The 25,519-nt window shown below is 56.3% G+C and overlaps 13 protein-coding genes across 13 annotated transcripts; 7 read left to right on the forward strand and 6 right to left on the reverse strand.

The window, feature by feature from the left end:
- Positions 1–362: 362 nt before the first annotated feature.
- Positions 363–2,314, forward strand: BDY17DRAFT_299825 (DnaJ domain-containing protein). Its single transcript, XM_033733957.1, has one exon. The coding sequence runs from the start codon at positions 476–478 to the stop codon at positions 2,141–2,143; it is 1,668 nt and encodes a 555-aa protein (XP_033588422.1). The 5' UTR covers positions 363–475; the 3' UTR covers positions 2,144–2,314.
- Positions 2,315–2,562: 248 nt separating this feature from the next.
- BDY17DRAFT_252587 (glutathione S-transferase) lies at positions 2,563–3,361 on the forward strand (the record flags this gene model as incomplete). Its single annotated transcript, XM_033731265.1, has 2 exons — positions 2,563–2,877; positions 2,936–3,361. The coding sequence occupies 2 exons, from the start codon at positions 2,563–2,565 to the stop codon at positions 3,359–3,361; spliced, it is 741 nt and encodes a 246-aa protein (XP_033588423.1).
- Positions 3,362–3,582: 221 nt separating this feature from the next.
- Positions 3,583–5,322, reverse strand: BDY17DRAFT_299828 (uncharacterized protein). The gene is made up of 6 exons (XM_033733958.1): positions 5,138–5,322; positions 5,005–5,030; positions 4,842–4,864; positions 4,607–4,737; positions 4,199–4,446; positions 3,583–4,142 (listed from the first exon to the last, which is right to left on the reverse strand). Exons 1-6 carry the CDS (start codon positions 5,202–5,204, stop codon positions 3,993–3,995), a joined length of 645 nt encoding a protein of 214 aa, XP_033588424.1. The 5' UTR covers positions 5,205–5,322; the 3' UTR covers positions 3,583–3,992.
- A 400-nt stretch (positions 5,323–5,722) lies between these two features.
- BDY17DRAFT_299834 (DUF895 domain membrane protein) lies at positions 5,723–7,327 on the reverse strand. Its single transcript, XM_033733959.1, has one exon. The coding sequence runs from the start codon at positions 7,155–7,157 to the stop codon at positions 5,769–5,771; it is 1,389 nt and encodes a 462-aa protein (XP_033588425.1). The 5' UTR covers positions 7,158–7,327; the 3' UTR covers positions 5,723–5,768.
- A 380-nt stretch (positions 7,328–7,707) lies between these two features.
- BDY17DRAFT_325368 (taurine catabolism dioxygenase TauD) lies at positions 7,708–8,901 on the forward strand (the record flags this gene model as incomplete). The annotated part of the gene is made up of 1 exon (XM_033737347.1): positions 7,708–8,901. One exon carries the CDS (start codon positions 7,708–7,710, stop codon positions 8,899–8,901), a length of 1,194 nt encoding a protein of 397 aa, XP_033588426.1.
- Positions 8,865–10,056, reverse strand: BDY17DRAFT_299837 (RNA cap guanine-N2 methyltransferase-domain-containing protein). Its single transcript, XM_033733960.1, has 2 exons — positions 9,522–10,056; positions 8,865–9,471 (listed from the first exon to the last, which is right to left on the reverse strand). Exons 1-2 carry the CDS (start codon positions 9,988–9,990, stop codon positions 9,227–9,229), a joined length of 714 nt encoding a protein of 237 aa, XP_033588427.1. The 5' UTR covers positions 9,991–10,056; the 3' UTR covers positions 8,865–9,226.
- Positions 10,057–13,362, forward strand: BDY17DRAFT_299838 (uncharacterized protein). The gene has a single exon (XM_033733961.1). The coding sequence runs from the start codon at positions 10,401–10,403 to the stop codon at positions 13,104–13,106; it is 2,706 nt and encodes a 901-aa protein (XP_033588428.1). The 5' UTR covers positions 10,057–10,400; the 3' UTR covers positions 13,107–13,362.
- Positions 13,363–15,840, forward strand: BDY17DRAFT_299839 (uncharacterized protein). Its single transcript, XM_033733962.1, has one exon. The coding sequence runs from the start codon at positions 13,601–13,603 to the stop codon at positions 15,380–15,382; it is 1,782 nt and encodes a 593-aa protein (XP_033588429.1). The 5' UTR covers positions 13,363–13,600; the 3' UTR covers positions 15,383–15,840.
- A 66-nt stretch (positions 15,841–15,906) lies between these two features.
- On the reverse strand, positions 15,907–18,414 carry BDY17DRAFT_299841 (uncharacterized protein). The gene is made up of 2 exons (XM_033733963.1): positions 16,544–18,414; positions 15,907–16,479 (listed from the first exon to the last, which is right to left on the reverse strand). The coding sequence occupies exons 1-2, from the start codon at positions 18,026–18,028 to the stop codon at positions 16,141–16,143; spliced, it is 1,824 nt and encodes a 607-aa protein (XP_033588430.1). The 5' UTR covers positions 18,029–18,414; the 3' UTR covers positions 15,907–16,140.
- Positions 18,415–19,730: 1,316 nt separating this feature from the next.
- Positions 19,731–21,607, reverse strand: BDY17DRAFT_172961 (Prenylcysteine lyase-domain-containing protein). Its single transcript, XM_033729829.1, has 3 exons — positions 21,334–21,607; positions 19,931–21,280; positions 19,731–19,872 (listed from the first exon to the last, which is right to left on the reverse strand). The coding sequence occupies exons 1-3, from the start codon at positions 21,452–21,454 to the stop codon at positions 19,805–19,807; spliced, it is 1,539 nt and encodes a 512-aa protein (XP_033588431.1). The 5' UTR covers positions 21,455–21,607; the 3' UTR covers positions 19,731–19,804.
- A 178-nt stretch (positions 21,608–21,785) lies between these two features.
- BDY17DRAFT_299844 (uncharacterized protein) lies at positions 21,786–22,838 on the forward strand. The gene is made up of 3 exons (XM_033733964.1): positions 21,786–21,937; positions 21,996–22,247; positions 22,301–22,838. The coding sequence occupies exons 2-3, from the start codon at positions 22,181–22,183 to the stop codon at positions 22,774–22,776; spliced, it is 543 nt and encodes a 180-aa protein (XP_033588432.1). The 5' UTR covers positions 21,786–21,937; positions 21,996–22,180; the 3' UTR covers positions 22,777–22,838.
- A 303-nt stretch (positions 22,839–23,141) lies between these two features.
- BDY17DRAFT_311499 (uncharacterized protein) lies at positions 23,142–24,170 on the forward strand (the record flags this gene model as incomplete). Its single annotated transcript, XM_033735536.1, has 1 exon — positions 23,142–24,170. One exon carries the CDS (start codon positions 23,142–23,144, stop codon positions 24,168–24,170), a length of 1,029 nt encoding a protein of 342 aa, XP_033588433.1.
- A 139-nt stretch (positions 24,171–24,309) lies between these two features.
- On the reverse strand, positions 24,310–25,068 carry BDY17DRAFT_311500 (DASH complex subunit Dam1-domain-containing protein; the record flags this gene model as incomplete). Its single annotated transcript, XM_033735537.1, has 2 exons — positions 24,310–24,660; positions 24,718–25,068. The coding sequence occupies 2 exons, from the start codon at positions 25,066–25,068 to the stop codon at positions 24,310–24,312; spliced, it is 702 nt and encodes a 233-aa protein (XP_033588434.1).
- Positions 25,069–25,519: the final 451 nt, after the last annotated feature.

Raw genomic sequence — 25,519 nt, forward strand, 5'->3', positions numbered from 1 at the left:
ATGGACAGGGAAGCAGAAGAAGAGGATGGAATCATGCTCGGCGAGTCATCCGACGCCGAAGACGGCCTTGCATCTGCGAGTCTCGGTCTGGCCGTTTGGCGTGTTGCTCCCTCCCAATGCGCCGCGGGTGAAGAATCTTCCTATTTGCTGCACGGCAGACATCGTGCATGTGAAGAGATGCTGGTTGGCTGGTGCATGGCGCGCGCGCGACCGCCGCCCTGGCGAAATTAGCAACAAGTTTAGCACGAGTCTCGCCCTCGCTTTGCGCCTTTTTGCTTTCGCTTTTTCCGTTGGTTCCGCTGGGGGATTTTCCGGGGCAGGCGATGCTTGAATTTCTGCGCCGTCACGTGGCAGTCGATTACGTGATTGGGGCTGCATCCAGTCTCGTGTCTGTCGGTGGGAACGCCGAACTCTCCAGGAACGCACACGGGAAGACCAAACTCTATTCTCACCCTCCGTTGGATGCACTGGCATCATGGGTGCAGGCCAGTCTTCTGGCAAGGATGGGGGCGGCGGCGGTGGCAGCGAGCAGGTGGTCAAGACGAGTTACTACGAACTGCTGGATGTGCATCGCCAGGCGACGGAGGAGGAGATCAAAAAGGCCTATCGCCGCAAAGCCCTCGAACTCCATCCCGATCGCAACTACGGTCGAGAAGAACAGGCCACGTCCACCTTCGCCGAGATCCAGGCTGCCTACGAGGTCCTCTCCGACCCGCAGGAGCGCGCGTGGTACGACAGTCATGAAAGCGCTATCCTGCGCGGCGATGACGCTGCGGCCGGCGGCGCGGACGATGCTCCCACCTACCAGAATGTGAAGCTCACCACCGCCGACGACCTGGCGCGCTTGGTCCGCAAGTTTAATTCCAACGTCGAGTTCACCGACTCCCCGTCCGGCTTCTTTGGCTTCCTTCGCGAGACTTTCGATCATCTGGCACGGGAAGAGGAGGTTGCTGCGGATTGGGACAATCTAGAAGTGCCCGACTATCCTACCTTCGGCCACAAAGACGACGAATACGATGATGTCGTGAAAAGATTCTACTCCGCTTGGCTGAACTTCTCAACGATCAAGAGCTTCGCGTGGAAAGACAAGTACCGGCTCTCGGAAGCGCCTGATCGATGGTACCGTCGGCGCATGGAGCAAGAGAACAAAGCTTGTCGGAAGGAAGGCATTCGGGAGTTCAACGACGCCGTCAGATCTTTCGTGGCGTTCGTCAGAAAGCGAGATCCCCGCTATGTGCCCTCCACCCAATCCGAGGCGGAGAGACAGAAGATTCTGCGCGATGCTGCTGCCTCCCAGGCTGCCCGCGCTCGAGCCGCCAATCAAGAGAAGATGAATCAGGAAGTCCCGGAGTGGACTAAAACGCGGGATGCGGAGGAATTGGAGGAGAGCGAGGAGGAGGAAGTCGTGGAGGAGATATTAGAGTGCGTGGCGTGCAACAAGACCTTCAAAAGCGAGAAGCAATACGAGGCTCATGAGAGGAGCAAGAAGCATCAGAAGGCCATATACGCTTTGCGGAAGAAGATGCGGAAGGAGAATGCCCACTTGGATCTGGATGATAGCCAGATGAGCAGCGGTTTTGCGACCCCGGATGTGGAGGAGGAGGTGGTGGAAGAGGAAGAGGTGTTGGATGATGTGGCTGCTGAGGTCGAAGACCACGAAGCGGCGACAAATGGCCATGCGCAGGAGGTAGAGGACGCTTCGGAAGCAGTGAGCGCTGATGAGCCGCCACTCTCGCAAGAAGACACGCAAACACCAAAGGCGGAGTCAGAACACTCGGCATCAGACGAAGCCTCTGAAGATTCCGACTACGCATCTCCAGAAACCATCCGCTCCCGCCTGGCAGCCACGACCCTCGACACCCCCCAGTCTACGACACCAGATAACGACGACGACGATGAAGAGACCGGTCCCCAATCAACGCAGCCCAAAATGGGCAAAGCAGCGCAGAAGCGAGCCAAAAGAGCTGCCGCTGCTGCCGCCGCTGCCGCCAGCGAGGACACACACAGGTGCGCTTCGTGTAATGCGGCTTTTCCGTCTCGAACGAGGCTGTTCCAGCATATCAAAGACCACGGGCATGAGGCGCTAAAGGCTGCTCCTGCAGGGGGCGGAGGGAAGGGGAAGAAGGGAAAGGGAAAGCGGTAATGTCCTGTTTGCACGGGCATAGCGATGGCGTCTTTTCATTTGGTTCGGACATAGATGATACCCATGTTGTTCGCAATGGATAGATTATAGAACATTGGCGTCGCGGGTAGAGGCATATCATGTGACGTGCTCATCAAACTGTCGATTTGTCGGATACACCTACTGCGAGTGGCTTGCATGTCGTCGAGCTGCATCATTATCGCGTATTTGTCGCGGCCATGGCAACCCAAACAACCTTCACCCCACTGAACTCTGCTCCCACACGCAAACCATGTTGCTAAACAGCTATAATATGGCGTGACCAGCACCAAGCAGACGTGTCAGCGCTACGAGTCAGCGCTACGAGTGAGCGCGACATTAAAAGAAGTCCCCCAGTCCCAAGAGAAGAGTATCCAAAAGCATCTCCCCCATCCTCCACCATGTCAGCAGGAACCCTCTACACCTTCATCGGCTCGGGCAACAGCTACAAAGTGCGCCTGCTCGAAGCCCTGCTCGGCATCAAGCTGCAGCACGTCGAACTCGACTTCCTAGCCGACGAGCAGCACCAGCCGACATTCCTCGCCATCAATCCTCGCGGCGAAGTCCCATGCCTCGTAGACGGGGACAAAATGTTCGCCGACTCGAGTTCCATTTTGACCTGGCTGGCGGGCAAATGGGGCGACGGCGGGAAGCAGAATGGGCCGTCGTCGTACTGGTCGAGTGATTTGTACGAGCAGGCGCAGATAATCGACTGGGTTGGGCATCATCTTTCACCGCGACAACATAAACGAATCCACTGACATTTCTCCCCAGCTCTCCTTCGCCAACAGCTGGGTGCAATACGGCGTCTTCACCAACCGCGCCATCCTCTCGTACAACGGCCCCTACAACGGCCTAGACAACAACCAACAATGGCCGCAAGAAAAACTCGACGTCTTCCTCGAAGAAGGCGAGCTGCGCGGCAACTACTCGCTCAAAGTGCTGAACAAACAACTGGATAAGAACGACTGGCTCGTCCTAGGGCGCCCGACCATCGCCGACATTAGCGTGTTTGTGTACATTGCGCTGGCGGAGATGGGCGATATTAGTCTGCAGCCGTACCCGAATGTGCTGGCTTGGATTGAGCGGATTAAGAAGTTGCCGGGCTTTTTTCCGATTGAGGGGTTAGATGATGCGTTGTTGCATGTGGAAAGGTGGAAGTCGGCGGGGAGGAGTGCGCCGCGGAATGTGAAGAAGTAGAGTGGTGGATGGAAGGGTTGGAGAGCCTTGTTGACGGGCGTGGCAGCCTTGCTTGTGTACCTCAACCCTAACCCTGGTGTTTGTTGATCCGACGGCAGTCAAAGACGTGCAATGGAGCGATTCTGATTCGACTTGTGGGCTCGCAACTTTTCACGAAGAAAAGCATGAAACGTAGAACTAGAAGTGATAGGAGTTCAAATGGCCTACAAGTGACACGCATATTCAAACAGAAACAGCCCATGGTTCAAGTACATTCATGTCAACCTATGTACTACTCTGCGAACATGGTGACATCCACGCCTCCATCCCCTGCATCCCATCCATCCGGTATCTGCAAATCTCCAGAACGCCCCCGAGGAAACAGAAGAGAGGTATCGAGAGAGAGAGAGAGGGGGAAGAGAGGGCGCATTGCGACGCGCGCGCGCACGCGCCCACAGGAACAACCATTACCGCACAAACCCATCCCCAGCCATGACGTGTCGCCGGTGCAGGTCGGGAGTATCACATGGTTGTTCCCCAAAGTTCGTCGGACACCATTCGCCAACGCGCCTACCGTACAGTCGGAAACATCGTTGCGGGCGACAATCAGGGGTGAAGAAAGAGCAACAAAGAAGGACAAGCGGCGACGCGCTTATGCCTTCTTGGGCGCCGCCTTCTTCGCCGGTGCCTTTCGCTTCGTCGCGGTGGCCTTGGCTGCTGCCGGTGCCTTGGACTTGGTCACGCGGCCGGACTTGGTCTTGCCGAGGACGACAGGGGCCTTCTCTTCAGCGACTGCCGGGGCCTGGATGAGCAGGTTAGCATGGACGAGGTGATTCGATGTCGACGAGGAGCACATACGGCAGCGGGCGTCTTGCGGACCTTGGTGGTGTTGGCCTTGCTCTTCGGTGCCGCCTTCTTGGCCGCCGGGGCCTTCTTCGCTGCGGCAGTCTTCTTGGGGGCAGCCTTCTTGACAGCGGTCTTCTTGGTGGCGGCGGCCTTCGGCTTAGCCACCTTGGGCTTGGCTGCGGCGGTGGTCGCCTTCTTCGCGGCGGGCTTAGCCTTGGCCGAGCTGCTGGGGGCTGCGAGCTTCACGGGGCCGGATGCGCCTGTAAGGGGCGGTGAGGTCAGTATGGAAGTTGGAGGCGACGACGTGAATTGTAAATTTCGACGATGAGGATACTCGCAGCGACGTGGACTACCGCCGCATGCAGTTGGGACGAGCGGGAGAGGAGGGGGAAGTTGTAACTATCGTTCGGGGAATCGTACCTTTCGGGCGCGTGAAAACGTTGTTGTCAGAGCCCTTCTGGAGCGCCTTGTTGAATTGGGTGGTGAAAGCAGCATCGGTGACGCCCTTCAGGTCGTTGTTGGCCTGCACGTATTTCTTGAGGGCCTGGCGGCTGTGGGAGTGACCGACGCGTCAGCAAAAGATCAAAACAAGCGGAGGCGGTAAGCCTTGGTAAGAAGGCATGTCGCGACGGCGAGGTGAGCGGTGGAAACGTACCTGGAGCCACCCTTTTCTTTCAACTACAGTACGCGACACGTCAGCAACAGTTTCAATGGTTGGAGCGCGTTGGGGAAGGCAGAAGAGCTTCCGGCGCAAAGCGAAGCCCACTCGTCGCGATTTCGAGCCGGCGAGCTTCGGATGGATTGGAACGGTGACTTACGCCAACAACGGCCTCCTTGATCATGTCTGTGGGGGAGAAGAGTTAGCCCGATACTCTGTTGGAAGCACGGGACAGGCAGCCCCACGGGTGGACGAGGCGATGCCGTCGGCGACGGCTTCGACGATAGACTGACCTAGGTAGGGCGGGTGGGACGACGTGCTAGGCGCCTTCTTGGTGGTGGTGGCTTTCTTGGGAGGCATGGTGACGGTGGGTGAATGGATGGATGGACGGAAGGTCTGGGATGCACGCGGATGGGCGCGGTAACAATGGACTGCGGTAGTGGAGAGGGCGGAGAGGAATGGGAATGTTTTGAATGCGCGGCTCTTGCGCGCGTGGAAGGAGGGGTCCTCGACTCTTTATACAACGCACTGACCTGCGCTTCCCCAAGCTAATCACGAGCTCTCCCGCGTCCGCGCTAACCGCTTTCGCCGCGAACCAAAACATTGATTCGCTGTTCGGGGCTCCGCCGGGCGCGCGCGCCTTCCCCGTCCGCCCATCTCGTTTCCGCCGCCCTCCCAAGCTCTTTCCCTCCACGGCCTCGTCCGTGGACTGACTTCACCTCACTCTTCCAAGGCTTCGCTTAGCACAACTTCTAAATCGGGACACGTCTCGACCAGTCTCGTGACTGCAGCATGTGATTAATCATCTTGGCAAGTGAATCGAATGTCTCAGCCTACGCCTTCAGCCTGGCCATGCCGGACTCGGAGATACGCCAACGATGTACGTTGCATCTATTCTATCCCTATTTCATACTCATACCCCTCCTATTTCGCGTTTCTTTCTATCTCGTCAAACTTCCGCACCACGCGCAGAGTGGCATAGTAACTGAACGGCAGCGCGATGAACCAGAACGCAAAGTTGATCGACGCCGTAATGATCAGCGCAGTCGGGACCGCCTGCACGCCAAAGCTGACTGCAACACTCGCCGTCTCAATCCCCCTCAGCAAAGAGCTGTACCGGATCTGGTCACCCGGCGAGTCCGACAGGTTCCCGATGCACCAATAGATGTAATTCTCAACAATCCCGAGCGACAGCCGTTCGAACATGTAGAGCCCGAAGCCCGCGCCGAAGGTGCTTTGATCCGCCCAGTCCAACGTCGGCTTGGTGAAGCGATAGCGGTTCTGGATGATCACCGCCCATATCCATGTGGCCGAATTGAGAGCGACGATGACGCTGTAGGTCGTTATAGCACGCACCTTCCGACTCTTAGCCCAGCGAACATCCACAAGAGTGCCGCCGAGCCATGTCGCCAGCGTGCCCATGATCGCGTACATGAAGCTGCCCAGAGCGCGCGAGCGCACGGTAAAGTACGTGGCCAGGTATGTCCCGGGATACGCCTGGATCCAGCCAAAGTACCAGAACAACGGCGCCAACAGCAAGATACTCTTGCTCGTCAGCAGCTTCCAAATCGCCTTCAACTCCGTTTTGGCATTAATCCCCCTAGGTGCCTCGATCTTTGTTCCGTCATCGCGCACCACCTTCTCGGGATTCGACAACAGCAGCCCGAAGAAGAATCCGAGGCATTGAATGGCGATGAAGGCCAAATACGTCCCATACCCGACCTGGCCCTTCTCCGCATTGTCCACGTTGATCGCCAACGAGATCGAGCCGCCGATGAGATTGCCCATGTTGCGGAACGTGAACCAAGTGGCAATGTACCGCCCGCGTTTATGCTGCTCGGGATACCCGGTGGCGATGGCGCCCTCCACGCTCCAGAAGAAGCCGGCACTGATCCCGCAGGCCACCGCTCCGACGTAAACGAACCAAATGTTTCCATATCGGTTGTTGGTGTACAGCCCGGCGGCGTAGAGAGGATAGCCCAGCGTTCCCACCGCCAGAGTCCATTTGAATCCGATGAGATTGGTGAGCCAAGGTCCCAAAAAGCAGGTGATGGTCATGAAGGCGTAGAGGATCGCATTCGCAGCATTCACAAGGTCGGGAGACGCGGACCCTCCAACGCCGAGCCCATTCATGGCAGACCAGATTCCTGGTGCGGTGAAAGCGCACATGCCAACGACGAGGATCTGGAAGAGGGTGCGGCGGTAGAATCGGACTGGAGGCCTGCCATTGTCCTCGGTGAGTGATGGCGGAATTCCATCTTCGTTGATCTCTTTGGTCGAGAGACTGCCGCTGTCCTTGGATTCGATACCCATAGTTGGGGTGCGGCGTGAGCAAGTCTGCTGAAGACACTGCCTCTCGAGCGTTCTAATCTCAAACGAATCTTCCAGACTCGCTCACAATACTGCACATGAGTTGTTGGAATGTGCGTGTGCCATCATATATCAAAATGTTGTCAAGACTGTCGTATCCATATCTGTTGCGTCAATCGCACGCAACACCGTCGATCAATTGCGCGATGATCACCAAGCCATGCACCTGTCTGCGGGTTTCCACGTTGGCCAAGCGTGCCAACCTCAACGTGCGGCAAACTCGGCTTGACATGCTGCATGCCCTCTACGTTGAACGTCCTCCTAGACCGAGGCTATCTATGAATTGCTTACCAGCGAGTTACTGAGAGCTGACATTGACCAAGGATCCGACTGTTGCGTGCTCGAAACCCTGCACATCGCAAAGCAGCCTCGGGCAAAGCTGTGCCGAACCTCACGGCTATCGTTCAGGACATCCACTCTTATCAGAAGGAGAGAAGAACAATCAATACTCCAAACAACCTCACGATACATCTCGCACAGCTCTAGAGACACCATGGCTGCCACTTTGCAAGCCGGCTCGGCCGCTTCGCTCAAGCTGGACGGCAACGCCTCCCCATCCAGCCTTTCTTTCGAGCAGTTCGACTTGCCCACAACGAACCAGCGACGCTTGGGACCACCTCATAAAGACGACACCGTAATCCCGCTGGCCCTCCGCGCAACATCCCAAGATGAAATAAAACTAGAGACCGCAGTCGAAAGCATCCAGAGCCTGCAAGCCCAAGGTGGCGTCCTAACCAATCTCCTCGCTCAACACGGTACCTTACTCTTCCGCGGCCTCCCAATCAAGAATGCAGAAGAATTCAGCCAGTTCGCACACGCCTTTGGCTACCGGCCGCATGAAATCATCGGCATCGTCGTCAATCGCCCAATGCTAGCGCCCAACGTCGCGCCCGCCAACGAAGCCCCCAAGGAAGTGCTGATCTACAACCACAACGAAAGCCCGCAGGTGCCGCACGCGCCGGAGTACATTTTCTTCTACTGCCACAAGGCACCGCTGAAAGGAGGCGAGACGCCCATCTCCAGCAGTGTCGAACTCTTCCATCGCGCCCAGCAGGAAATCCCAGAGTTCGTCGCCGAGCTGGCGGAGAAGGGCATCCTGTCTAAAGTGACGTACAAATTCGAGAAGCAATATGCCGGCGGTTCGACGCTGAAGCAAGCTTTTGGTAGAGAGGTCCAAGACGGCGACGACGTGGCGACGCAGCGGAGGAAGATGGAAGCGCAGATTCTGCGGTACGGCCGCGGAAAACACACGACTTGGGAGTGGACGGATGAGGGCGTACTCCTCACGCACCGACTGCCGGCCATTCGCACGCAGCCGCATTCTAACCTCCCCACTCTATTTACCGCACTGGCTGCATATTTCCGCAACGCGCAGGTGAATCCCGGGGCGCGGGCAAAAGCCGTTACGCAGCTGTATGGTGACGGCACCCCGATTCCCGAGCGGTATTTGGAGCACCTGGCGAAGATTACGGATGAGATTCGTGTGCTGCATAAGTGGCAAGAGGGAGATGTGTTGGTGTACGACAATGTTATTGCTCAGCATGGGCGGCAGCCGTGGGAGGGAGAGCAGTCGGACAGGGTGATCCTGGCGTCGTTGTTTGATGGGCCTAGTGTCCCGGGTGCGTATACGGATGCGGACTGGGCACAAGTTGTGCAGGCGTTGGATACGGTTGATGTGCAGGCCTAAAATACCTAGTGGAGAGACTGCGATTGCCCATCACCTGACCACCTTCGTTCCCCGTGGTTTTTACACCTCAGCTTCCATCGCTGTGTCGGAGGTGTAGTCTTGTCGTTGGCTATTGTCTCCCACCAAAGTGGAGCTATGCGTGTATGTCGCAGGCCTTTGCTCAGGTGGTCGACGATGCATCCCACCATCCAAGTAAGTGATGCTGAATTTCAGCGCTGCTGGGAAGAATGTCATCACTGTCCTTTAATTGAAGTGCCCGCGCTTGATAGTGTGGCGGGCTACGCGACCATGCGCGATTTTGAAATGCCTCACGACAGATACCCGCTCAATCCAGCTCGAAGTCGCCGAAAAAGACGCACAGCGCTTTGCTAGCTCCATGCATGCAGTAATGAGTGACTTTGAGCTTATCATCGTCTTCCGCCAGCTTGACCAGTTGTCTCAGATCCGAAGTGCGCGGCAAGTAGAGGACCACATGGCTCGCTGGGCCGGAGAAAGAGGTGTAGAGCTTGTCGAGTGAATACGGCTGCATGTGAGCCAGATCGAAGACTTCGTAGTCCGCATACGTCGGTCCTGCGTAAACATCAGCTACATCCTTGTGCCGAGCGTGATTTACTACTCACCACCCCACGGCGGACTCCCAAACACCACCGCGTCCTTCGCCAAGCCCTTCAATTGCTTCGACAACGCATTGAAGACGTCTCCTTGGATCCACCAAATCTTCTTAGCCACACCATACACTTCAGCATTATGCTTAGCGCAAGCAAGCACCTGCGGATCCTTTTCGCACGCGAAAATTTGCTTCCATCGGCCGGACAGTGCAAAAGCGATAGTATTGCCGCCCGCTCCCGCAAAGGCATCAATGAGGACCGTCTTGGATTCGGGAGCTGTGGCAACGTGTTCTGCAATCTTTTGTGCGACGGGCTCCGGCGTCACGCCGAACCAGGCGTCGTCTGTCATCCAGATGCCGTCGTCGTATTTCGAGAAGATATTGTAGCGTTGGTGCCAATATTTGGATATGGCGAACGGCACTTCGTCGGCTGAGTAGTAGTGATGAGCGCCCTTGGGCTGATCGGTTCCAGCCGCGCCCATGCTGGGCGGATGCAGTTTCTTGTGTAGCTTTTGACTGATGTGTTGTTGAATCTCAAGGCCCAAAGTCGTTTCAAATACCTATTCGTGAAACCTCGTCCTTGCAATTAAGATTCATGGTCGCAAACCTTAATTCACAGCAATGAGGCTTGCCGCCACGACACTTCCGTGCTTGCACTCGACAAACAATTCCTTACTTGTGCCTCTCCCATAACTGCAGGGTTCGTGGCGCTGGACGGGGTTTCCATCGATCTGCTCGACCTGGTGGTGCTCACATTCGCTGGGTGGGAGTTGATCGCAGCCGCCAGAACGACCTTGAATGACGACATCGATTCGTATCTGAACGCGCGAACGCGTCTCACAGAAGACTGATCGTCACGGCGATACTATGACTGGAATCTAATCACGACGACATGATGAGCACGCCCAACAAGCGTCGCAAAAAGAACGACCATCAGCCTTCCCCGCAGCCCGTCCGTTCTCTGGCTTACTTCTTCGGAAAACAGAAAGCGCAGGAGGAGGCAAAAGCCGTATTGCCAACTTCATCGAACGCCGTGAACCACACACGTAACGGCAGCAAGGATGATGGGACGGATGATGAAGCAGTACTGACCGACGAACAGCTTGCAAGAAAGTTGCAAGCGGAGTACGATGCGGAGAATGGCAGTTCAGGTGACAGGCTTGAAGCTGATGCCGCAGGCAACGAAGCTGACGCGGAAGGACTGGCCACGGAGGCTGACCGCCATTCTAACAAGTGTGAGGAACCCATACCAAACGGGTCGGATTTGCAGCATGATGGTGATCTCCCGAAGCCAGTGGAATCAACGCCAGTCGGAAACGCTTTCTCGGCGCTCGGGAAGAAGACCACGTTATCTTTGCAGTCGGCAACAGCAGATGAAGACACCGTTACCCACGCCATTCCGTTCGATGAATCACCTTTAACGTTCGATCCGCAGAAGTACATACCCGAGCTGAAGAAGCAGTGGGCTCCGGAAGGCGGAAGTGCTACTTACGCCCTTCTCACCCACTGCTTTGTGTTGGTGAACAGCACTCAGTCCCGTATCAAGATTGTCGACACATTGGTCAATCTACTACGGACGATCATCGAAGGCGATCCTGATTCGCTCCTGCCTGCTGTCTGGCTGGCTACGAATTCCATCTCACCGCCATACATCGATATTGAGCTCGGCTTAGGCGGATCGGCGATCAGCAAAGGTCTCAAAAAGGTCTGCGGCCTCGATAATGCGGGCTTGAAGACTCTCTACAACAAGCATGGAGACGCGGGCGACGTTGCCTTTGAAGCCAAGAAGCGGCAAAGTCTGACTCTGCGGAAACCCAAACCACTCACGATCAAAAGCGTGTTCGACTGTTTGCTCAAAATCGCCAATGCCAAAGGGCACGGATGCCAGGAGGTCAAACAGCGGATTGTGGAGAGATTGATTCAGGATGCGAGGGGTGCGGAGGAGAGCAGGTATATCGTGCGCACGCTGGTGCAGCATCTCCGCATCGGCGCGGTGAAGACGACCATGCTCATCGCACTATCTCGTGCATTTCTGCTATCGCGCCCGCCCGGTGCTGAGTTCTCGACGACACCACAGTCCGAACTGGCGAAGCTTAGCAAGCAGGAGCTTGCAGAAGTCTATTCGCACGGCGAAGAACTCGTCAAAGCCAGTTTCGCCCGGCGACCGAACTACAACGACCTGGTCCCGACTCTACTCGAGATCGGGGTTGCGGACGAGCTCCTGCTGCGCTGCGGTCTGGCTCTACACATTCCCCTACGACCTATGCTTGGCGGGATCACGAGAGATCTCGGAGAGATGCTCACCAAGCTGGAGGGGCGAGACTTTGCGTGCGAATTCAAGTACGACGGCCAGCGCGCCCAAGTGCATTGCGACGAGAAGGGGAAAGTGACGATATTCTCTCGACACCTGGAAGTCATGACGGACAAGTATCCCGACCTGGTGGCTTTGGTGCCGAAGATTCGAGGGGAAGGCGTGAGCAGTTTCATTCTCGAGGGAGAAGTCGTGGCCGTAGACCGAGAGACGGGGGATTTCAAGCCGTTCCAGATCCTGGCCAATCGCGCGAGAAAGGACGTGGTGATCCAGTCGGTCAAGGTGGACGTTTGTCTGTTTGCCTTCGATTTGATGTACCTCAATGGCGAAGAACTGCTCGACCGGCCTTTTCGAGAGCGACGAAGTCTGCTACGAAGCCTGTTCATCGAGCTCCCGAACCACTTCACTTGGGTCAAGAGCATCGATGCCACTTCTTCGGATCTGGACACGGTCAGTGGTTTCTTCAGACAAGCGACTGATATCAAGTGCGAGGGCATCATGGTGAAAGTGCTTGACAATCTGCCGAATCCCGAACTCGCCGTCGAAGCTGCGGTAGACCCAGCGTCGTCAGCGAAACCCGTGACTCCGTCCAAAGCAAAGAAGACGAAACCCAAAACCAAGAAGGCAGCGGCAGCAGCGGCCAGTGAGGACACGACAGATGATGCGGAAGTAGAGAAGAAAGGCGGGCGTCGCAAAGCCTTACTCTCCACTTACGAACCCGACAAACGCCTCGACTCCTGGCTGAAGGTGAAGAAGGATTACAACTCGGCATCATTCGACACCATCGATCTGATCCCCGTCGGTGCCTGGCACGGCCAAGGGCGTAAGAATGCATGGTGGTCGCCGATATTACTTGCCTGCCGGAACCCCGAAGACGGGAGTCTCGAAGTGGTGACGAAATGCATCAGCGGCTTCACCGACGCCTTCTACAAGGCCAATAAGGAGAAGTACAGCCAAGACGGGCCGAACACCATCTCTCGGCCGTCGTATGTGGAGTACGGCGGTGAGCCAGATGTGTGGTTTGAACCGCAGGAGGTGTGGGAAATGGCATTTGCGGACATCACGCTGAGTCCGACGTACACTGCCGCCATTGGGTTGGTGAGCGAGGAGAGGGGACTGAGCATGAGATTCCCACGATTTTTGAAAGTGAGGGAGGACAAAGGGATTGACGAGGCGAGTACCAATGAGTTTCTTGCGAGTCTGTACAGGAAGCAAGAGATTCGACAGCCGCAGGAAGGGAATGGGCAGGCTGAAGGAATGGACAGGGTTGACGAGGGAGAGGAATGAGAGGCCTGATTGGGTATTTGGGCACGTGAAGTCTCCCTAAATGAACAGAAGACCCTTGGGGTGTACAGCGGTACGGCCAGAAAATTTCCAGAGCGTAAAATGCACGAGGCTTGCGTAATGGGCTTGGTAGAGGCTGGTGACACGCGCAGCGATGACGAAGGCCACTGCTGTGCAGCACTGATCCGACATCAAGCTGCCGACTGGAGATGTTCGGCTGGGCATGGTAGATGAGATAGCACATTTGTCACTGCTTTGGCATCGTAACGCTGTAAGGCAGACATGGTGCAGGGTGCTTGGAATCATTCAGATTGTGCACTCGCCCGGCCCTTCCCTCGCCCGAGCCGCGCCGCCAAGCCTTCTGCTTAGTTAGGACGTGACCCAAGGGCCGCGACGCCATCACCCACTCGGCCAGACGTCTGCTTCCAATCCCTTGAATCATTTTTTCACCACTCTCCCCGACCGCGAGGACAGTGGATGCCTGTCCCAAGGTCAAGATGATGATGGTCACCACCGTCGTGCAAGGTCAGAGCGCGACGGTGCAGAATGGCAAGGCCGTTAATGGCACGCCTACCTCCCCTCTCCTGAAGCCTCCGACCCCCGCGAATGGGCCCTCCCACTATCCCGTCACTCCGCTGCCTTCGTTGCAGACCAATGGCCCCTCCCTCTACCCCGCCCCGACGATGCCGGCGACTCCCACGCGACGGCGGACATCCCTTCAAGCCGCGCGACGTACCGTTTCCCTCGATTACGTGCCCGAAGATGAGGATGCCCAGCGGTGGAGCGAGCATATCAAGGCCAAGCGCTCCTCGCGAAGACGAGCGGATACGGAAGAGGAGGACCGCGTGCTCGTCGGCACCAAGGTGGACGAGGGGCACGAGAACTATGTCACGGCGTATAACATGCTCACCGGCATCCGCTTCACCGTCTCCCGCACCAATGCCAAACCCGACCGCAACCTCACCGACGACGACTTCACCCAGAAGCACAAGTTCTCCTTCGATATCACCGGGAATGAACTGACGCCGTCGGCGCGGTACGACTTTAAATTCAAGGATTATGCCCCTTGGGTTTTCCGACGCTTGCGAGCGAGCTTTGGCATCGATCCGGCGGAGTACCTCATGTCCCTCACCTCCAAATACATCCTTTCCGAGTTGGGCTCGCCGGGTAAGAGCGGCAGCTTCTTCTACTTCTCACGCGACTACAAGTACATCATCAAGACCATCCACCGCGGCGAGCACAAATTCCTCCGGCGCATCCTCAAGCAGTACTACGAACACGTCCGCAGCAACCCCAACACCCTCCTCTCCCAATTCTACGGGTTGCATAGAGTGAAACTCCCCTACGGCAAGAAGATCCACTTTGTCGTTATGAACAACCTCTTCCCTCCCCATCGCGATATCCACGGCACCTACGACCTCAAAGGCAGCACCATTGGCCGGTTATACGACGAAAGTGAATTAAAGAGCAATCCCCGTGCCACCCTCAAGGACCTTAATTGGCTCAATCGCGGACTGAAGCTGGAATTCGGGCGGCAAAAACAAGAAATCTTCATCACGCAGCTGAAGAAGGACGTGGCATTGCTCCAGCAGCTCAAAATCATGGACTACTCCCTCCTCGTGGGCATTCACGATGTGCAACGGGGCAACGAGGACAATCTCCGCGACAAAACACTCCAAGTCTTCCAACCGGGTGGCGACAAACACGACGAGCAACAACAGACACCGACAACACCCGGCGTCCTCACCCGCACCCCGAGCAAAATCGAGCACGCAAGAAGAGTACGCGAGCTGCGCGAAAGCGTGAAGAAAGAACGGCCCACGCCCCTCGACGCAGCAACGGCGCTGATGCCAGAAGACGACGCGATGCGGCGAAAAGGCTACTTCTACCGCGAAGACGGCGGCTTCCGCGCCACCAACGCCGACAACCACCCCGGCGCCACCATCTACTACCTCGGAATCATCGACTGCTTGACGCGGTATAGCACGCTGAAGAAAGCAGAGCACTTCTGGAAGGGCATGGGTGGGCACGAGGGGCAGATCTCCGCCATCCCGCCCGTGCGCTACGGCGAGCGCTTCGTCAAGTTCATCTCGGGCTTGATGAAGACGCCTGCTGAAATGCCGGAGAGTGAGAAGCGGGAGGAGGTCGGGGCCGATGCGGCGGGCAATGCGCTGAGCCCGAGGGTGCTGACTACGGCGGACTCCACTGGCCCGCCGGAGCAGGTTCTGCCTGCTATCACGGAGACGGAGAGCTCGCCTGGACTGGACTCGGCGCGATAGCAGCGGCGGCACGGGTCGATTTTCAGTGTTCGATGGTGGTTTTGAAACGATCTAGCGCTTTTAGCGGGGGAGGGGACTCCTGTCTCTCTCCTCATTTCACTGTGTTTTATCGGAGTATGGCGATGTGGAGATGGGGTCTTGATCCCCGGCTTTTCTTCTCTTGGCTGTCATTGATAGAGGGAACGAGATGGTCGATGGGAGACGGTCGAGGGCGAGCGGAAGTGGCTAGCATGATACCTCATCCCCATTGAAGGGGACCTTTTTTCTTATGTTGGAACAAGCGCTAGGATGGTCATGGCGGTCGACATTCGATCTTGACTGCTCCACGAAGATAGAAGCGACAATTGTCTATGTGTAACTTGAAGTGCGTCTGACGCATTCGATAAAATGCAGTGTATCTTCCGCAGCCTCATGAACAGTTCAAGAGCCTCTCATGAGGTATAACTTCAGTTCGCTCTTATTCTAGTCAAAGGTAGACGCCACATCACTATTGCGGGCAAGGAGAATGAAAGGACGGATTCCAGCTCGTGTGACAGTATTATTTTATCGTTTCTATGAATTACGAATTTTTTGCTATTAAAAGCAGAGGGGGTATAACGCGAAAAGCAGCCTCGCCAGGACGGCGCCAGATCCGTGCGTCTATCAGCCCAAGTGATCGTCAAGAAAATTCATGAATGTCCATTGCGAGCGTGTCCTCTGCGAAAGGACCATCGTGACTAAGAACCAAGAGGAGGGCAGGGACGCAACCTCGCCCGACTTCAAGACGAAGCCTCAGCACCGGCAGCCGCGCGCTCCTTGCGCACCGCCCAGCCCTTGACGGCATACAGCAGCACCTCCCACGCCATAATGAGGCCCGTCAGGCCCATCGTGACGGTGAAGACGGCCATCGCATCGAAGCCGTTGGCCTCGATGCCGGTCACGACGTCGTGCGCGCTGATCATGAACATGATGCCGCCGGCTATGAGGCAGAAGGAGGCGACGAGCTCGCTGGGCGGGCGCGCGGCGAAGTGCGACGTCGGCGGCTTGATGCAGAGGGTGATGTAGGTTGCGGCGCGGGCCATGGCGAAGCCGACGAAGAGGGAGCCCCATTGGGAGTGCTGTTGAGGTGGAGTGGTTAGAGGGTGTTGAAGGTGGGTTAGGGTTTGATTGGGTGCGACTTACAAGCATTGTACTCACGTGACTTTCCTGGTGATGCGCCGACATCATGAGGCCGAGCAGCAAAATGACGAGGCCCGGCATGGGGTTGAGAGGGACGCGGTACGTCTTGGGATGCGCCCACAGCTCATGCGGCTCCTCGTCCGCGGCGCTAGCGTCGTTCATGAACCGGGATGACCCTGCTTGCGATTCCGCCACCGCGACCTCACTGCTCTTTTGCAATTCCACCGTCGTGTTCATGCACTCGCGCAACACCGACGACTCGACCGCCATGCCCATCAGCCCGCCGCCAAAAAACAGCAGGGTGATACTGATGTGTTCGAAATCTTGCGCTGACCACCCTTCGCCCCAGCCGCCGAGATGTTCGAGAAATACATTGCTCGCGCCGTACAGCCAGATGACAAACGACTCGACAAACTCCGCGGATGGCACTCGCGACTTCCACCGTGACACTGTGGGGTGATTGGGTCGGATGTTCCACGCCCAGCCGAATTCGGTGAACGCGCCCATCCATCGGCCGAGAGTCAAAAGGCCATACCAGAAGAAGATGGCGCCCTTGATCCAATGCGCCAAACCAGAAAAGATTTCCTTGTCTGTGAAGAGGCCGGTGTACACGACAATGCCCGTGGTGAAACCCAGGAAGCCCAGCAGGAGGAGCAGCTTCTCCGTCACAATCTGGCAGAAGCGCACCACGCGCGATGCGCGGGCGGAAGAGAAGCGATGCACGCTGCGAGAAACGAATCGATCGACCTTGTTGTCGCCCAACAGACCGTACTTCTCCTCCCGAGAATCGTGGTGGTCGACAAATGAGTCGGGGTCGGCGAGGGGAATGGAGTCGGCGCGCTGGTACTCCCTCGAGTCTTGGCTGTGCGGTCGAGATCCTGTCAGCGATGTTGAGCCGGAGCCTCGCGTTGACATGGTGGAGACGCTGTCGCGGTAGCGTCGGAAGCGATCGTAAACGCCCATATTGACCCCTGCTGCTGTCGCGCTTCCCTTGCTCCTGTGCTCGCTGTACCCGACGAACAACGACATGATGGTCCATGCGATCGTAAACGCCGTCACGACCCAGCCGATGGGGTGATGAGAGTTACACTCGTACAAGTCGGGAGTGGCATGGTTGTACACGAAGCCGGTGAAGACGCCGACGCCGTTTACGATGTGGAACAGCAACTGTGCTGGGAGGTGGTATCGTGACCGAGCGGCACTGAGCATGATCGCAAGCGGCATCACAACTGCCCATGCAATGGTCATGATTGTGCCATGAGCATATAACCAGCCCGCGTGCGGGTGCCAGCGAACGTAGCTGGCCTGCCATTCGAAACCAGACTGAGCAGCCGGGGCGGTGGTATTCGTCGCGTTGAGGGCGTTTGTCATCTCGCCGGCCATTTCCATGTCCATGGCGTCGCCATGTTCATGGGCGAGCGCGATCGGCAGCGCCCCAAGGAGGAGCGCTGCAGCGGCGGCGATGGCAAAGCCACGCGATCGCTGCATTTGTCTGAGCTCTTGGTTTCGAGCAAGAGTAGACGACTGCCAAGGACCGTCAAGGCCTTGGACAGGCTGTTAGTCGTGAATAGGCGTGTAGGTCGAAGGACAACCCGACTCGGAGCGGGCAGAAAGGTAATACGGCAGGAGCTCGTTTAGTCAGACGCGCGGATCTGACGGAGGCGTTGACTTTGGGAAGTTTAAAACGCGCCTCGCACGACGAGACGACCAAGAGGAGAGATATGAGAGGGGAATTGGGAGACCGGAAGGAGATGGGAAGGTCAAGGTAAGCAAGGACGGAGAGGGCGCGAAGCAATGAAGATATGCATCGGCCTTCCATCCTCCAGCCGCACTCGATCCATCGCATGTTGCCTACCTCGACATCAGCGACGGGGCCCACCACTCGCGAGCCGCATATGTCAGCAGGCGAAGGTGACGAAATGGATGTTGCGGGAGCGAGATGGCCAGTCAGACGGCGCGCGGCGGGCCAGTGACTCGGCGCCCGGATGGCTTCGGATGAAAACGATTCGGCGCGCGCTCCGTGCGGCGGGTCTTGCGCCGATATGAGTTGGGGCCCACGCCCTAATAATCAGCTGCTGCTGCTTGGCGGCAACGGCGATCTGACGAAAACGGCGTTTGCCAAATGCTGACTGCCTGCGCCGCCGGCCGGATGATGGCGAGGCAGCGGCTGTCATCCGTCTGGAGCGAGATGCTGTCCCTCGATGAGCGCAATCCCGGCGATGGAGAGCCCAGGCTGCATCCGCGGCCCTTCCGCCTCGACCATCGCCATCCATCATCACTGTCGCCAAAAGGCACTTGCGGCATTCGGCAGACGGTCGGACGATCCTCGCGCCCATTTCCGCCCGGTCGCTGGTTAGAGTTTGCGGCGACATATTTGGTGATTCACCGCCAAGCAGCTCTAACCGAACCTTCTCTCGACCTCTCCCTCTCGCATCATCCTGACTTTGATTTTATCTCCGTTCCCGACTCCGTCTCGCGCAATGTTGCCGCACCCTCTCATCACTCTCGCCCAGCTTCATCCTCGTTTCTCGCTTGCACGTAGACCGCCACTTTTCCCAGCTGCCAAGAGCGCATCCCAACTCGCGCCCGTGTATTGGAGGTACACACGGCACTGCGACGAAACCAGTCTCTCCCGTCGTGAGATCACCGCCGCCCCACCTCGGCAAAACCAACCACATCTGATTAGATCATATCATTTGTTTTTGTTATTCAATCTTACGTCCGAGTGAGCAAGAAACAACGTCACTCAGCCGCAACCCATGTGCGCCAAGTGGATGGGCTGCTGGGCACCATCAGCCCTGCGCGCCCTAAAAGCCCTACCTCGCATGATGAACTCATATCACCCACGGTATGAGTAAAACTGTGGTCCGGACGCGGACTTTCGGGCGCAGTCCCCGACTCCGGACCCAAGACATTTCCGAGTCTGTATGCCCTCCCTCCCTGACAGCACACCCTGCAGCGCGCCTGCATCATCTACCGATCGTCCTCGGAGTAGACGCCGTGCCCTCTTCGGCTGCCGTCTCACTGCATATTTGCCGTACTTATGCACGGTGGATAAACGTGGACGGAAACGGATGGTCGGCCGATTACCTGAGCAGGAAACGGAGGCTTTGGTAAGCTGAGGTTCGCTGCAATCGCCTTTCTAGGAACTCCAAGCGAGTGCCTGGTGGAGACGTGGGCGTTGTGGCTTTTGACGGTTCATAGAGATCGCGACGATCGACTCTGCATCGGATTGTATCATGACTCGTATTAGGAACGCATTCATTACCTAGATTCGGTCTCGGCCGGTATGTTAAGTCTGGCCAGCTGTTCCGTGGTCGTCGTCAAGCCATCTATCAACGATGAGCCTGGCAACGTTCTTGCCCATCAATGCGTTCGTTTCCATCGTACTGATGAAGCTGTCCATCGCTCCCGTATACCAAAGGTTCTTGCCCAGCTCTATCCGTTCGAACGTTACGCGAGGGAATTCGTATGGATAGCTGTTCCACACCTTACGGTAGCACCAGGTGATAGGGCGATTCTTTGACTCCTCAATCTCGTCGCCGTCCTCATGCTCCACGCCGAGCAGATTGTGCAGGAACGTCGAGTTTGGCGGAGCGGCGGAGAAGATCTTGTACAGATACTCCGGGCGACTGCTTTTGGGGTTGGTGACTTGTCGAAGCAGGGAGATGCTGAAAAAGCCAGGGCTTCCGACTCCCTCTGATCCGCTCGCTGGCTCCTCACGTTTCGGCAGTGTGGTTAGGACTACACGCGGCGCTGGGTTGTCTGGTTTCTGCCCAAAGAAGCTCGGTGAGAGGAGGTGAGGTGAGGTGAAGAGCGTCACGTGCAGCTGGACATACGGGATCGTATCCGGCGCTGTGAGCTCTTCGGGGAGGCTGATGTTAGAGTATTGGTATGGAGTTGCGAGTACCACGTCGTCGAAAGTTTGAGACCCAGGATCTGCCGATGATTCCGTCCCGGCATCGCTGAATCGAAGCTGATAGCGACCATGTTTAGTCTTCTCGATTGCAATGACTGACGTCTCAAGCAAGGCAGTAGCTTGCGATGCCTGGATCATGCTGGCGAAGATCTGCCAATTGCCTCCCGTTACGGCTTGCGCATTCTCAGCTGCCATGGACACCATTGCCTCCAGACCATGGATGTAGTCCAGATTCTGGGCATAGTTGACTCTTGTGCTTGCTTGCACAATCTCCTGCCCGAAATCACCGGTGATGCCATTCTCTTCCAGATACTGCGTGCCAGTTGCAGCTGTTACTGCGAGAAGGCCAACATCCTGACCCACTTGGGTGAGAGATTGAAAAGGAAAAGCCGGCTCGTCGTACATCTCGAGGAACTTGCCGACAACCTCCTTGACTAGACGCATGGTCTTCATCGGACCAAGACCATACCTCCAGAAGAGTTTTGCGATATCCCACCACCCACTTCCACCGCTTTGAGTAATGACAAACTCCTCGCCATTCCAAACAGCTAGACCGGCGCCGGGGATATCTGACTGGGTGATGAAGGCGTTTGTTGATAGATTAAACTCCTTGGTCGCATTGAAGAGAATGTGATTAGTTTCGACAAAGATACTTGCTCCAAGCTCCACCGGGTAGTTTGGGTCGTCATACGCGTCAACGGTAGTGCTTCGTCCGCCGATATAAGAGTTCCTCTCGAAGACGGTGATGTTCACTGGTCTCCCAGCCGAAGCGGCGAATTTGGCCAAGTGATAGGCGGATGAGGCGCCTCCAGCTCCAGCACCTGTAGTACGTGTTAGTCGAGTCTTAAAGCTGCCGGAGGAGATACACCAATACCGATAATCGCCACATTCTTGATGTTCGAGCCCGACTGCTCGTAGACGAGCGGTGCTTGTCCGTTATCTGCTGAGCTTGATAGACCACACAGAGCTGCGGCGAGATAGATGGACAGTTTCATGGCTGTTGTGGCGATGATGAACGTTGGATGTTGCGGTCTACAACATGGAGGCCACAAGTGCTTACGTAAGCCCAGGAAGGACGACTGGATGCACTCGATGCGTGCAACAGGTCTGATTCCAACCGCTTTGCGAGGAGAAAGACTCGATAGTCAAGCTTTGGAGTCGCAGGGATGGGTGCATTCGTCGACGATCATTGCCTTGCATGACAGAAGGCAACCATGTTCACTGGCAGGCAACGTTATCATGACGCCTTCCAAAGCTTGGAAAGCTCACTACCGCACCCAATCACCCTCGTGTACCGAGCCACCATTCTTTAACTCGCAAGGAAACCTTGGCTTCAATTGCAACTTTATAGCATGAGTTACTTCCACGGGCAGATGTCTTGTCCGATTCGGACAGATGTTTCGTCCGATGATCAAAGTGTTGATTGTTGTTGAACAAGACATAGAGAGACGAAATTGAATGCGCGATTGCGGACCTCGGTATCAACATCACTTGCCTCAGCCTTTTCCTGTCTGTTGATTATGTCTACTCGAACAGTTGCCTTCCTTGGTGCCACGGGCGGGTGTGCCAATGCATGCCTAGCCCTCACCCTCCAACACGGTCATTGCGCCACGGCATTAGTCAGGTCACGGGAGAAACTGATACAGCAATTGCAAGACCGTGGGGTGTCGCAGAACGCCATCGAGGAACGGTTGAAAATCGTTATTGGAGACGTCAAGGACATGGCGAAAGTTCGTGAGGTGTTGAGCAATGACGCCAAAGGCGTTGATACAATCATCAGTGGGATTGGTAGGTCGACGATGGATTGCTCGGTCCTGCATCAAAACTCATGCAGCTTTTAGGCGGAATTCCTATGCCTCAACTGTCTCTCTTCCGTCCCTTGACTCTATCGGAGCCCATCTGCAGCCACGCGACAAGCAGTCTACTAGAAGCTGTCGGTCCTGACACCTCCAAAGAAACACCGCTCATCGTAGTGATATCCGCAAACGGGGTTTCGCATACTGGGCCGCGAGACTATCCTATCGCACTGACCCCGTTGTATCGATGGCTACTTACCGGAGTGTACGACGACAAGCGCGAGATGGAGGCTCTGCTCGGAAAACACTTGCCTAGCGAGGCGTATGTCGTTGTAAGACCTAGCGCTCTGACAGATGGCGCGGCCAAAGGGGTGTCTTCGATTCGTCAAGGCGATTCTCAGAGACCGGTGCAGGGTTACAGCATTTCCAGGGATGACGTTGGACTCTGGTTGTACACGCATGTCGTCGCGGCGGAAGACCGAACAGGATTGCAAGGTCAGCAAATGTGTATTACATACTGAATAGACCATCATGGAGTAGTGTCGTCCGTCACTGCCAGAGCACGGCCTTTGAACTGTCTGCTCGTTTTGCTGCTGCACTGAGAGACCTTGCACTGCATCGTTGCATGTGAGGTGCATGTGTCCGCGGGAGCTGCAGTCCAAAAAGTCCCGGGACGCAAACCGCCCGACCTCGAAATAAGGCTGGTGTCACAGCCTTCTCATCACTTCAGCTTCACCTGTTTGCCTTGCGATCCGCACGGCACCAAGCAGATCAAAAGTGAAAGCGCCCACGAATCTCCTGCCTCTCGCAGGCTGGGACTTGCCTTTTGCTGTGTGTCCCTACTACATCAGAAGCTGCGCTCGGCTTGGACCGCCAAACCAACGACATGGCGACTGCGCGTTACTCACTGCGCTCGGCTGGCCGCGCCAACAAACAAGCATCATCCAAAATGGCAGCTTCACAGTCGACTACACCGAGCAGAAAGTCGAAGAAGCGACAGACGCGGCTCAAGAACAAGATGGACCAACCGGTGCCGGGCATGGAACGCTCCGTCATCATCAAAGCCGATCACACGAAGACGGGCTTCTCAGATCTCCCCGGTGAAGTCCGAAATCGCATTTACCGGCTGGCTCTGTCCCTCACAGACCGCGGTCCCATCCCAGGCTCCGAAGACTTCGAGCACTGTCGTTATACGAGGAACGATGGCGATGAAGAAATCATGAACACAACAAACGCCACCTTCTCTGACCGTTATACAAGGACTCAGAGTGACGAGGAATCATTCAGAGCGGAAGATTCTCATTTCCCCCCAGTCAGCCCAATCCCCTTTCCCCTGGCATCTGATCCAACAGTGTATCAAGATCTCGCGCTCGGCCTCTTACGGACATGCAAAGCGATACACAGAGAGACGATTGGCATCTTCTACCACGAGAACACCTTCCGTATAGACCTGATCCATCAAAAATCGCTGCGGCCGAACAAGAGAGCGGAAGCATTCGACGAGCAGGGCAGGCCGGGGCTCCGCCGTGCTTTGAAACAGATCTCTGCTCAAAATTTGGCGAGAATCCAAGCCTACGTGTTTGTGTACAATTTTCACCGACCTGGTCACGCATGCGGCAAAGGATTCGACCCGTTTGCAAAGCCCTTAGAGACTACCAGCCTGACTTTCACAAAGCCGGCGCCACACTATCGGGTGACTTTGCTGGAATTCGAGGTCGGCTGGGATGGTGGCTTTTCAGCGGAAGCGTTTTTCCATGTCGACTATGATAGTGGATGTTTCTCCGATCATCCGACGAAGATCATTGAGAATATGCTTCGCTCACTCAGCCTCCACAGCATGGGCAGCATGCACATATTATCGATCGCAGACTGTATAAAGCAGCACAGCCAAGATCTGTTCAACATGAACCGGTAAGCGGATGCATGGTGCTACAAACCCGAGACCGAGTTGCTGCGAGTGCGTCAGGGATGCCGTGCTGACGATAACCAGATGATAGACTGTCGCCGAGCTTCATTGCGAATGCTTGCTTCGACTTCGAGTCGTTATTATCACATCATCTTACTCCACCACGACCCCTCGCCACACCCCTTCCAATACCACTACTCCCCCTCGTCGAACCCGCAGCACCGCCTCTTGAGCTCGTACCTCGAGCGATGCCCGAACCTCCAGTACCTCGCGTCCCCGAACCTCTTCCCGACCCCATCGTCTGTCTCGAGCCTCTGGCAGAAGGCGGCGCAGAATATTTGCTGGAGGGTTTGCTGCTTGTCGGTGGGTTCTCCACAAAAGAAGTATCGGTGGTGAGAAAGGTCGCATCTTGCTCTACAGTTGTGCGCTCCCGGAACGGAGAATCTTGGAGTTGAGAAGGAGTATCTTTGTGCCGCGCAAAGGACTGCGGTATGGGAGCCTATGCGGAATAGCTTTAGCGATAAGTGCGCGAGATAGCATAAAGCTGCAATCATACCTCTGGAAAATCCACACAGAAAGCACTCATATTCATGCCGTAGAGAAAGGCGCCAAAGTTCTCGTTGAAGCGACCCAGACTTTCGTTAAGGAGTTGCAGATGCATGAAGTTGGCCTCCAAGTCCGCCATGCTGTCGCTCAGCTCCGCAAACATAGGCTCGAGGCTTGCGAGGGGGGCGTCGGTATTGGAGATTGATGTGCTGCCGCTGGGTGTGGTTTGAGAAGCGCGTAGACTTGTTCGAGACGGAGGTCGGAGGGGAGTGGTGGGTCGCGAGGGGATTCGTGTTCGTGAGTCGGATCGCTGATGTCCAGAGGATGGCGGCTGATGCGCCGGGGTTGTGGAGGTGGCCATGGCGGTGTTGTGTCCGTTGAAGCTGCTGGGAGTCCGTGGTCAATGCGACTGAAGGACGAGCAGAAAGACGCGTTCCCAATTGAACGTCCCAATCGGGTTTGGCGTCAACACGCCTCGGCCCCCGCCATTTCGGCGTCATCGCGGGCTTGGAAATTCCCGTGCATTTCCTCCACAATCACCTCACATCGCCTCATCCTTCCGCCCCCGGCGCCGCTTGGTGATGTAGTAGATGCAGGCAGGGCACGTGGGCATCCAGACGACACTTTCCATCCTTTTCCGGCCACCAAGACTACCCCTTATTTAAATGCTTGCCAGCTCTCGCGCGCTCCATACAACTCGATACACTACCCTACTCCGCGGATTCCGAACCTCCCGTTGTTCTCCGTTCAACTCCTACAGAGCGCATTCTCAGACGAATCTCAGCAGTGGCCGGTCCTACGTAAAGTGTCCG

The sequence above is a fragment of the Neohortaea acidophila genome (genome assembly GCF_010093505.1).
Source record: "Neohortaea acidophila strain CBS 113389 unplaced genomic scaffold BDY17scaffold_7, whole genome shotgun sequence".
Taxonomy (NCBI): domain Eukaryota; kingdom Fungi; phylum Ascomycota; class Dothideomycetes; order Mycosphaerellales; family Teratosphaeriaceae; genus Neohortaea; species Neohortaea acidophila.

What these genes read in the sequence shown, in the direction of transcription:
- BDY17DRAFT_299839 (XM_033733962.1), top strand. Translation starts at nt 13,601, where the DNA reads ATGATGATGGTCACCACCGTCGTGCAAGGTCAGAGCGCGACGGTGCAG.
- BDY17DRAFT_299825 (XM_033733957.1), top strand. Translation starts at nt 476, where the DNA reads ATGGGTGCAGGCCAGTCTTCTGGCAAGGATGGGGGCGGCGGCGGTGGC.
- BDY17DRAFT_299841 (XM_033733963.1), bottom strand. Translation starts at nt 18,028, where the DNA reads ATGCAGCGATCGCGTGGCTTTGCCATCGCCGCCGCTGCAGCGCTCCTC. An exon ending in GTCACGTGAGTACAATGCTT is followed by an intron (nt 16,480 to 16,543) that starts GTAAGTCGCACC and finishes CCACCTCAACAG; the next exon opens with CACTCCCAATGGGGCTCCCT.
- BDY17DRAFT_299838 (XM_033733961.1), top strand. Translation starts at nt 10,401, where the DNA reads ATGATGAGCACGCCCAACAAGCGTCGCAAAAAGAACGACCATCAGCCT.
- BDY17DRAFT_299828 (XM_033733958.1), bottom strand. Translation starts at nt 5,204, where the DNA reads ATGCCTCCCAAGAAAGCCACCACCACCAAGAAGGCGCCTAGCACGTCG. An exon ending in AAAGAAAAGGGTGGCTCCAG is followed by an intron (nt 4,738 to 4,841) that starts GTACGTTTCCAC and finishes TCACTCCCACAG; the next exon opens with CCGCCAGGCCCTCAAGAAAT. An exon ending in TCCGCAAGACGCCCGCTGCC is followed by an intron (nt 4,143 to 4,198) that starts GTATGTGCTCCT and finishes CTGCTCATCCAG; the next exon opens with GCCCCGGCAGTCGCTGAAGA.
- BDY17DRAFT_299837 (XM_033733960.1), bottom strand. Translation starts at nt 9,990, where the DNA reads ATGGGCGCGGCTGGAACCGATCAGCCCAAGGGCGCTCATCACTACTAC. An exon ending in TGGGAGTCCGCCGTGGGGTG is followed by an intron (nt 9,472 to 9,521) that starts GTGAGTAGTAAA and finishes ATGTTTACGCAG; the next exon opens with GACCGACGTATGCGGACTAC.
- BDY17DRAFT_299834 (XM_033733959.1), bottom strand. Translation starts at nt 7,157, where the DNA reads ATGGGTATCGAATCCAAGGACAGCGGCAGTCTCTCGACCAAAGAGATC.
- BDY17DRAFT_172961 (XM_033729829.1), bottom strand. Translation starts at nt 21,454, where the DNA reads ATGAAACTGTCCATCTATCTCGCCGCAGCTCTGTGTGGTCTATCAAGC. An exon ending in CAAGAATGTGGCGATTATCG is followed by an intron (nt 21,281 to 21,333) that starts GTATTGGTGTAT and finishes CACGTACTACAG; the next exon opens with GTGCTGGAGCTGGAGGCGCC. An exon ending in AGCGATGGACAGCTTCATCA is followed by an intron (nt 19,873 to 19,930) that starts GTACGATGGAAA and finishes CATCGTTGATAG; the next exon opens with ATGGCTTGACGACGACCACG.
- BDY17DRAFT_299844 (XM_033733964.1), top strand. Translation starts at nt 22,181, where the DNA reads ATGGCGAAAGTTCGTGAGGTGTTGAGCAATGACGCCAAAGGCGTTGAT. An exon ending in TACAATCATCAGTGGGATTG is followed by an intron (nt 22,248 to 22,300) that starts GTAGGTCGACGA and finishes TGCAGCTTTTAG; the next exon opens with GCGGAATTCCTATGCCTCAA.